General features: G+C 43.0%; 1 protein-coding gene across 3 annotated transcripts; it reads left to right on the top strand.

Moving 5' to 3' along the window:
- Nucleotides 1–966: 966 nt before the first annotated feature.
- Nucleotides 967–9647, top strand: LOC121550934 (casein kinase I). Of its 3 annotated transcripts, none has more exons than XM_041863387.2 (11): nt 967–1201; nt 3550–3640; nt 3855–3965; nt 4285–4433; nt 4890–5118; nt 5327–5497; nt 5656–5804; nt 6164–6353; nt 6777–6916; nt 7245–7311; nt 7440–9647. In XM_041863387.2, exons 2-10 carry the CDS (start codon nt 3565–3567, stop codon nt 7275–7277), a joined length of 1248 nt encoding a protein of 415 aa, XP_041719321.1. In that variant the 5' UTR covers nt 967–1201; nt 3550–3564; the 3' UTR covers nt 7278–7311; nt 7440–9647. The 3 variants fall into 3 exon arrangements, 2 of the variants coding, with proteins under 2 accessions (XP_041719321.1, XP_045074421.1); XM_045218486.1 differs by lacking the exon at nt 967–1201 and adding an exon at nt 1266–1336; XR_006659711.1 differs by lacking the exon at nt 6777–6916 and having other exon boundaries at nt 970–1203.
- The last annotated feature ends 302 nt before the right edge of the window (nt 9648–9949 follow it).

Consider the following 9949-nt stretch of genomic DNA (forward strand, 5'->3'; position numbering starts at 1 on the left):
CTACACATTTTGCCATGGGGCAGAGAAATTTAGCAATTTTATAACACATTCCCTGCAATTCTACTAATTTTGCCATAGGGTGGAGAGACATTTTTGCAGTTTTGAATGATATCTGAGTGAGAGTGACTAACAAAATCAATGGGGAACCCCTGGTTGGTATTTGACCATGATTACTACAAGTTTAGATAGCTGGCAAGACTAATTTACCAATCTAAAAAATGTTAGCTGACATGGGCTAATTGAGTGACTGTCAGTGACTGACATAACAAGAAAAAAACAGCTGATGCACAACCAAATTTGGAAATTGTACCTTGTGTATTCTACTATTCTGACATTCAACATTAAGTTGAGACCCCAACTGATTTCCACAAAAGAGGGGGCTGCCAGTTGCCCATCACTGTGCAAAACCACCAAGGTCCAGAGGTACTTTATGGGGACCTCTGCTATCCTTTCACTTCTGCTGGTTGTGTCCAAACTCCAGGGTGCAGGACTATGGAGCACCCTTTGGTAATGTGCATGAGGACTAATGTCTGGATGGAATCTTCACTATCTTTAAACCAGAACCATTACTATTTGTTATGATAGCTCTTGTCTTCACTCTACTATCCTTCATAACAATGTTCATAAGAATATAATCATCATGCAAAGGCCTATTCTGTGAATAACTGAACAAAAGCCAACTATCTATGGCTGTGTTTACACAAGCAGCCCAATGATGATCTTCTTTACATTAATTAGTCTTTTAACAAATCACATATCTTTTCATATCAGCTCTTTTTCAGCGCTGATCTGATTGGTCAAAATACCAATTAGTGAAGAAAAAAAATTAGAATTGGGCTGCCTGTGTAAATGCAGCCTATTTTCTGAGGCTACCTATTCCTCAAATCTGTAACATTTAAGAATGTCTACATTTCTAGATGTTCTATTTCTTTAAGGCAATCCGGGTGCTTCTGACATCATCGATGTTGTTAATGGTGCGTTGCAAGTAACGAGAGGGGGAGACAGAACTCTGATAGAGACGGCCATTCGTATTGAAGCTTCTCGGGGACTATCAACAGAGAGTACAGCCGACGCAAGAGGAAAATTGGGGCATGAGAGCCACCAGAATCCGTTCCCATCCTTCGCTGCCCGGGGCCCAGTCTGACTGACAACCTTCGGATCAGCACCGCCACCGAACCACCTCTCGGATAAACCTAAAATCGTGTGAGTAGTGTACTGGGGAACCGACGAAACCAGGGGGGAAAGGGGACTTGATTCGGCCGAACCGGAGTCTTGTATTCAGGCGTCGCAGAGGGGGAGGGGGCGAATAGAGATGGCTATCACTGGAGAACATTGGGTAGGTACCTCAGTGTAAGGGTGTGGCTAGAATAAAGTCAAAATGTTACATAATAGCATACACTGTCAACTATTTGTGAAGCTTCAAGGTATTTCTTTAAAATGATGTGAATGATTGGTACTTGTTAAAAGCAGAAAGCGTATTCTCAGGCTACTTACTAGCTAGGCACAACTAATGCTAGCATACCACTACTGTATACGGACAGTTGGTATCGTCACAGTAGCAGCCCAGGCAACCATTTGTTTGAAGTGTACGGTAGATGTTGTTATTATTATTGTAATTAGTTCGACTTTTGAGTGATATCGTAAATGTCACATAACTATTCAACCTAGCTGATATGCTTCCCTTTTGATTGTTACCAACGCAGCGACAGCTTTCTAAAGGGTGACGTAAGAAAATAGAGTAGAGAAGATGTTTAGATGGGTTGTTGGTACTCAAACGATGCATCCATAAAATGATTTTGTCCATGCAAATGTTACATTCCACGTTGCCATACCTAGCTAATACATTAATGTTGACACTGGGTGAAATAAACTGCCATTATGTAGGCCTAGTTGTATTGTTTTTGGAAAAATACAGTCTCTTTTTTTTGTTAAAACAGAATTTCTCTGAAAGAGAACGCTTTGTAATTCTATGTAGGTTACAGGCCCACACTGATGAAATTATTCAAGTCAGTGAGTACTCTGTAGTGTTTCATGGGAATAGTAGTAATGGTTGAATATTGCAATACATGGTGCCAGAGTGTATGGTTTACACTAGTTACCAGGTCCTGATCCTTTCCTACCAAAATATAATGCCTGGCTCTGAACTGTGAGTGAACAACTTTGATCTATTGATAAAACCTCTCACATGACCCAGTAGGATTAATCAACTGCTAAATAATTTATGTTAGGCCTGAGCCGGGACTCTGCAGATGAAACCCTTATGTTGTAATGAAACCTAATCCATCTACTACCATCACATCTGTATTTATGTCTGTCACCTAGTCAGCTGACACTTCTTCTGACAACACCACAGGCAATGGAAAGAACCTCATACCAATTTTTTGGAATCATTTCCCGGAAAGATATTTGGTCCCCCTTTCTAGTCTAAATACACACTAGTCCTGCACAATTTATGACTTTTTCCATTCCTGAATTGGTATGCCCATTGCCCACAAAACTGAGGTTGACTGAGAATGCTTCTTCTCGTTCTGCTCTGTCATGTGCCACTTGCATTTCCAAAGTATTATCTTGAGAGGAAGTAGATCTGTAATCATGGTGATGTAAAGAGGTATAATGTGGTCAGTGTTGTAGGATGGCCTAGGCCTAATCGTAGGAAAAACATGACAAGATCATACACATACAATGAAAAGCTCTAAAGTAGTAGTTTAGTATTGAGAACTAACAGTCATGCTTCCCATCTGTCTGTACTACATTGTCAACTGAGAGGTGGAAAAAGCTTTACTATAAAGAGCGTTGTGGCGCTCTTCTATAAATTATGCCTAATATCCTTCCCCAGGTCTTGCTCTGAAGTTCATTGCAGTCGTTTCTGGGCTTTGACACACATACAGCCCGCGCAGCAGCGCCTTTGCAGTGGCTGCAGAATATGGTGTGGTTGAGAGTGCTAAATAAATGATGATCCTGCTCCAGTGTCACGTGCAGTTTGGCTCAGAAGACTCACTTCCTTCCCTCCATCGTGTCTGCCAATTTCTACTATCCAGGCCCCAGCTGACTCTGGAGACCGCACCCGGGCCCTTCCAACCGGATATGTTGTTGCTCTGTCTCGTCTCTCTTTCGGTCTCATCTTCCATATTTCCCTCTGTATTTCTCTATTTCCCACTTTCTATGTACCACCTCCCCCCAACAGCTCTACAAATGTAATCGTGTAGCCTATCGCTGGAATCCAGACAGCTGTCTGCTAATCAACCTGCTCAAGCTACACACTCACTCAGTTCATTTAGTTGTTTGCAGTTATTGGTCATCCTGTATTGGAATGTGCAAAGTGACCATTGTAAGACTGCCTACTGCTGGTTCTGGAAGAAATGTTCCATTAGTCAGCAAGTTTGCCTTCGAATCAAGATCTGGTGAATTATGTTGGATTTGTATAATTTCTGTTTCTCTTCATTTGCAAAGTAGCCTATGCCATGTGTCAAATTTAAGACTGTATGTTCATGGTTGCCTCGTAACATCTTGGCCTCTTCTCATCAAATGTTTGTTCTTCTGTGTCCATAGTGAACTTTCAACGCCATGGAGCTGAGAGTGGGGAACAAGTACCGGCTGGGGCGGAAAATAGGGAGTGGGTCCTTTGGAGACATTTACCTTGGTAAGTGGAAGTGCTCCATCTCCCTCTGTTGGCATTTCTCTTCTTCCTTGTCCATTTGCCACTCTGTCTACTGGCCTAGCCCCAGTATTGGCTTTTTTCCTCCTCTTAGCCTTAGACTTTATCTTTCCATTCCCTGGGTGTTCAACCGGAGTATCTTTCCATGTTCATGGCTCCTGAGTCTAGCCCTGGTGTGTGTGTGTGTGCGCTTCCTCAGGTGCCAACATTGCCACAGGCGAGGAGGTGGCCATTAAGCTGGAATGTGTGAAGACCAAACACCCACAGCTGCATATCGAGAGCAAGTTCTACAAGATGATGCAGGGAGGAGGTAAGGCGAATGGGGGGGAAGCGGATGACTGAGAAGGAACATTAGTGAATTCCTAGTAAATGCCATGTTGACACATCTGAGTGTATTGTGATCAAAATAAGTAGTGACTATCATCAAAAATGGTCAAATGTACACAGTTATTGAATTTATTTTATTTTAGAAGTATCATGTTCACCAAAAGAATCATGTGTTGAGCACTGAAACACTCCTTTGCTGACATTTTTGTTGTATGACATTAGCCATAAAGGATGTATGCGCAAGTGATGTAACTATGGTTAGATGCACACTAAATGCTACTTTATTTGTGCCTGCCTGACAGTGGGGATTCCCTCGATAAAGTGGTGCGGGGCAGAGGGAGACTACAACGTCATGGTGATGGAGCTCCTGGGCCCCAGTCTGGAAGACCTCTTCAACTTCTGTTCCCGCAAGTTCAGCCTCAAAACAGTGCTACTGCTGGCAGACCAGATGGTACAGAACAGCCTCTCTCATGCAGCTGCACTCTAAGAACTCTTATGGTGTCATCTTTTCCCCTCAACGTTCATTGTACTGTTTGTCCTCTATACCCTTTACCTCTAGCTCTGTCTGCTGACCTAACTTTGCTTGTGTTGCTGTGTCCTCCTTTTCTCTTCTAACGTTGTTGTGTAGTCGTATCACTCTTCTATAGTCTTTGGCTGTCATTAACCTGTGTCCTTTCTCCACTTCCTGTCCTCCTCAATGATCTTCCTTTTGCTCATATTTGTTCTGTTACTTATTGGTGTTTCTGTTTTTACCAATGTTGTGCCCCCAACAGGCATTGGCTGTTGGAGGGTTTAAATTACTGTTAGCTTACAGTAAGGCGTCAAGGCTTTTACAGACCATCCCAGCAGAGCTTTCTGTTGAGTCTCACGTCTCCTTTTCTTCTAAATCCCCCTCTGTCCTCTCCAGATCAGTCGCATCGAGTACATCCACTCCAAGAACTTCATCCATCGTGACGTCAAGCCCGACAACTTCCTCATGGGGCTGGGGAAGAAGGGCAACCTGGTGTACATCATCGACTTTGGCTTGGCCAAGAAGTACAGAGACGCACGCACACACCAGCACATCCCCTACAGGGAGAACAAGAACCTGACGGGCACTGCACGCTACGCATCCATCAACACCCACCTGGGCATCGGTAAGGGACTTTAAATCAACTCCTCCTGTTTGGCTGAATATCTAAATGTCTTTATGAATGTGATTTCATTTTACCCTCCAATGCTCATGCCTAGTGTTGAGATATAGGGACTATTGTCCCCTTGTCCTTAGCTTACATATTTTGATACTCCTCGATCCTGTCAATGTCCTAAATAGCAAATCATTCAAACCTGTCTCCCGTCCTTCAGAGCAGTCACGGCGTGACGACCTGGAGTCTCTGGGATATGTCCTCATGTACTTCAACCTGGGCTCTCTGCCCTGGCAAGGCCTCAAAGCCGCCACAAAGAGGCAGAAGTACGAACGCATCAGCGAGAAAAAAATGTCCACCCCCATCGAGGTGCTCTGCAAAGGCTACCCCTGTAAGTGACTGCTAGTATCTGTCTGGGCTATGACATTTGTATCAATGTGTGTGGACAACTATTTTCCTTCCCCATTGTAACAAACTTTTGCATATACCACACTCTCAATCCTGGGTTTTTGCTCACCCTTCCCTTTTATTGGCATTGCTTGTCTGCAGCCGAGTTCTCCACCTACCTGAATTTCTGCCGGTCGCTGCGCTTTGACGACAAGCCAGACTACTCATACCTTCGGCAGCTCTTCAGGAATCTGTTCCACAGACAAGGCTTCTCCTATGACTACGTATTCGACTGGAACATGCTCAAATTTGTGAGTTTGCCACACCAAAGCTCTTATTCTTTACAAGGAACTAAGTGCTACATTCTGTCTGTATACACCAGGACTCTCCAACCCTGTTCCTGGAGAGCTACCGTCAAGTAGGTTTTCGCTCCAACCCTAATCTTGCACACCTGATTCTTATAATTAGCAGGATGATAAGCTGAATCAGGTTAGTTACGGGTTGGAGCAAAAATCTATAGGAGGGTAGCTCTCCAGAAACAGGGTTGGAGAGCAGTGGTATACATTATCCATAGTGTCCACATAATCAGAATGATTCAGAAAGATTTTGATGTATTCTTCTATGCATGTAGAGGTCTGTGTTTGCTGTAACCTGCGTGGTCTCCTCTCAGGGTGCCAGTAGGACAGCAGAGGATGGTGAGAGGAGGGGAGCCGACGAGAGGGACGAACGTATCGTAGGAGGCCCTCGGGGATCTGCTGCACGGGGTCTCCCGCCAGGGCCAAACCCACCAGCCGCCAACAGAGTTAGGAACGGACCAGAGCAGGCCATCTCCAACCCCGCCTCACGGGTGCAGCAGTCTGGTGAGCACACACCTGTGCTCTTTTAACTAGAGCAATAGTTGAATGGAATAGAAACATTAAGGAAATTATCCAAAAGGGACAATTGAGATAGTCACGCACTAACACATTTCAGTTAATTACTATAGCTCTTGCCTTCTGCCAATCAGTGTAATTTATAAATGCCGGATCTCTATGGCAAGACGCATCATTAATCCAAGTTTCGTCAAAATTGGCCTAGTGCTGTCTGAGAGATTGCGTGCGACTAATGTACGAACGAACGGAGACACATTCGCAGACCACTCCCCAATTTCATCGTGGGGGACAATGAAATAGCTTTTGTAGATAAATACTTTTGTAAACACCTTGACAGAAATTATGGTTTGCAAAGTGAACAGTTCTGACTATTTCTAAATGGCCTCCTCCCTCGTATTCTACCTCTTTAAGGGAACACGTCGCCGCGGGCAATCTCTCGCGCTGAGCGTGAGAGGAAGGTGAGCATGCGGCTCCACCGAGGAGCCCCCGCAAACGTGTCATCCTCTGACCTCACAGCCCGTCATGACCAATCCCGAATTTCCACATCGCAGGTACGCTAACGCTACCTCCATCATACGTCATCACAAACCCTAAAACTCAGGTGCCATGCACCTGAGCCCAACTCCTAACTGCTACAACCAACTTTTTGAAGGGGAATATCAACTAGAAAAATGTTCAATCTTCCAGAACAAGATTACATTTCTTGTCAGAAGTTTCAGAGGACTTCCTATTGGTGTTTAGCTTCTATATTATGTAGCATGCAGTGTGTTTATTTTTTTATTTTATTGTGCCATGGTGGTGGCACCCACTTGATCGCCCTCTCATTTGCACTCCAATTGTCTGAGTCATTTGTTCTCTCACCTCCTTTATTCTCTGCAGGTCAGCATGCCATTTGAGCACCTGGGGAAGTGAAACCTTCAGCTCCACATGCACTGGATACTGATAGGTGAGGATGTCTCTTTCCCTATGTTGACACACAGGACTTAAGTAAATGTACCTAGTTTGTCAGACAGTTTTTGTTGTTATTTATCACATATCTACACATCTGACTAAATATGTAATCTTCCATTGCAGGGCTTCAAGAGATATCCTTCGTTCCAGTTTTTTATTTATTTAGTGAATTTTGGCCAATTGGACAAATAAGTGGATCTTGGAGGAACGGACAGAGAATCATAAAACAATGAAAAAAAGGATTACAGTTGTTCAAGGACTGCAGGAATCTCTCCCCTCCACCCTAACTTTGATGGGATGACCCTGGCCTACAATAGTACAAGGATAAGAGAATGAATAGCATACCCTCCTCTCCACTGACCTATTTACCCCATGGTAGCTTGGATCATGCACCCCTCGCCACAAACACCTTTGTCCCTCACCCACTATGCTCTGGGCAGCTGGCAGAGGTAGAATACTGATTTGGGGGTCAAGCAGGTGCTCCTTTGCCAAATATAGCCCCGGGCACAAACGCGTTCCAAACCAAGAGAAGGTCAACTCGAAATGTGGGCTTGTGTGGATTTAGCGATTTCTGTTTACACTGCGAAGACCACACCACACAAATGTACCCATGTATGTTTTAACCAGTTCATTTATAGAATAGTAAGGGGCTGTACTCATAGGTATGATCTACTGTGCATATTTTGTGAATAGATCATATTCATTTTGTGTGGGTCCTGTTGAGGCTTGGGCGATTTTAGTTTCTTATTTGATGTTTTAATTGGGAAAGGTACAGATGAAGAGAAGGGTTGGAGAGATGGGTGAGTGGTAGATGATGAAGGGAAGAGCAAGTGATTATTAGCTGTAATGGTGTAGAAATAGTGTTGGGTTCTTTTCCCCTACTTCACCTCTTACTGAATTGCTAATCCTCCACTTTAGCCTTGCATTTAGGCTACTTCAGCCCGCTTTGGAACTGATGTTACCCAAAGCCAACACCTCACGCAGAGATTGAGGTGAACATGCATTTTTCTACCCTTCTCCCGCTCTCATTTATTCACCACCACATCCACACTTTTTTTTTATCCTCCCTTTTCGCCCACTTTGGCCTCCATTGATTTGTGTTCTTTGGTCATAATATTGGGTAGGTTGGTAAGGTCAAAGTAACCAGGCTTATTTTAAGAGACGGTGCAACACTCTTAAGACATGGGAGAATCACAAGCTTGCTTAATGTATTTGACCAGAGACTGAGATTAACAAGTTGGCCAATGATGGTGGTTTTCATGATTGTTCTTAATGGCAACTTTTTTTAATTTTTTTATGCTTTTCTTTTTGGAGGTCTGATGGGACGAGCTCTAATTGATTGAATGGTGGAATGGATTTTTTTTTAACGTCACTGTAGATATTTTTTAATTTCTGTGTAAAGCCAAAATGTGGTTGGTTGTTTTTGAGGTGTAATGTAGAAGAATACATGCAAAATGCATAAATTGCGGCTGGGGATCAGAATTTTAGAAAATATTAAGTGCTAAATTGGGAGGGATTTTAGCCATTTTTACATCGCCAACTGGGTCATATAACTAGGCTTTGTGTGTCAACAGAATTGTAGGTCTGGTGCATGGACTCTCAGAATTTCATAGGTCCCCTGTTAAGATCACAGGGCTGCTCGGGACAAACTGCAGGCTATACATTTATCATGCCTCATTATTTGAGATTGTCTGTCTCTCACTGTTATTTATTTTTCTTAAACTCCATTTTGTTTCTCTTGTGTATGAGGAAACTCTTAAAGTGCAATACTTTGTTTTTCCTCTTTTTGTCCAGTGTATCTTATTCCCAGCAGTTTGTTCATAGCCTGTTGAGACTTTGTCACTACACTGTCTCCCCATCACTCCACTCCAAGCCTTTCCTGGAGAAGCTGTCCATGTTCTCCACCAAGGACCTGATATAGGGATGACTACTTTTCCTTTTTAAAACAAAAGCACACTTGAAAAAGGGGATGCTGACAGTGGGTTGATGTCATCGGCGCCTTCTATTGCAAAATAGAGGTCCCTGGATGTCATTTACCAGCACCCTTGATGTCATTGATGATAACTGGGACTCGGATGCAGTCACAGTGATGTCACAGATTCTGGTAATGACCTGTGTTTGTGATGTGTCCCTTTGACAGGCCAGTGTGACCCAGTGGCAATGTAACTCAATGGGGAGGGGAGGGCTATTGCTGGTCAGGTTATGGGGAGTATACACTTATGTATTGTGTACTGATATCTTGTACAGTTCTTTAACACACTTTAACTTTATTTACAACAGTATTTGTGTATATTTTATGACGTAATAAAATACAAATTTTAAAAAAATGTTCCTAATTTTTATTTATTTTAATGGCTATAATATTCTACTTCAGTTCTATGCACTTTTTTGTTGTGTACTGTTTATTTTTGTAGCTGTACACTGCATTTGGGAAATGACACATTTGTGTTATTGAATCTTAAAGAGGACCATTTGAAGGGGACTTCGGAGGAGTGACTGGGTCTGAACAACACAATTCAAATTATATTGTCAATACATTAATGAGAAACATCTCAGTACATATTTTTCAATCTGTAAACATACAATAAAGTAAAAGTCACTACACTTGAATACATGAAGATGTCAGGAATAAT

The sequence above is a fragment of the Coregonus clupeaformis genome, unplaced genomic scaffold, assembly GCF_020615455.1.
Source record: "Coregonus clupeaformis isolate EN_2021a unplaced genomic scaffold, ASM2061545v1 scaf1604, whole genome shotgun sequence".
In the NCBI taxonomy this organism is placed as follows: domain Eukaryota; kingdom Metazoa; phylum Chordata; class Actinopteri; order Salmoniformes; family Salmonidae; genus Coregonus; species Coregonus clupeaformis.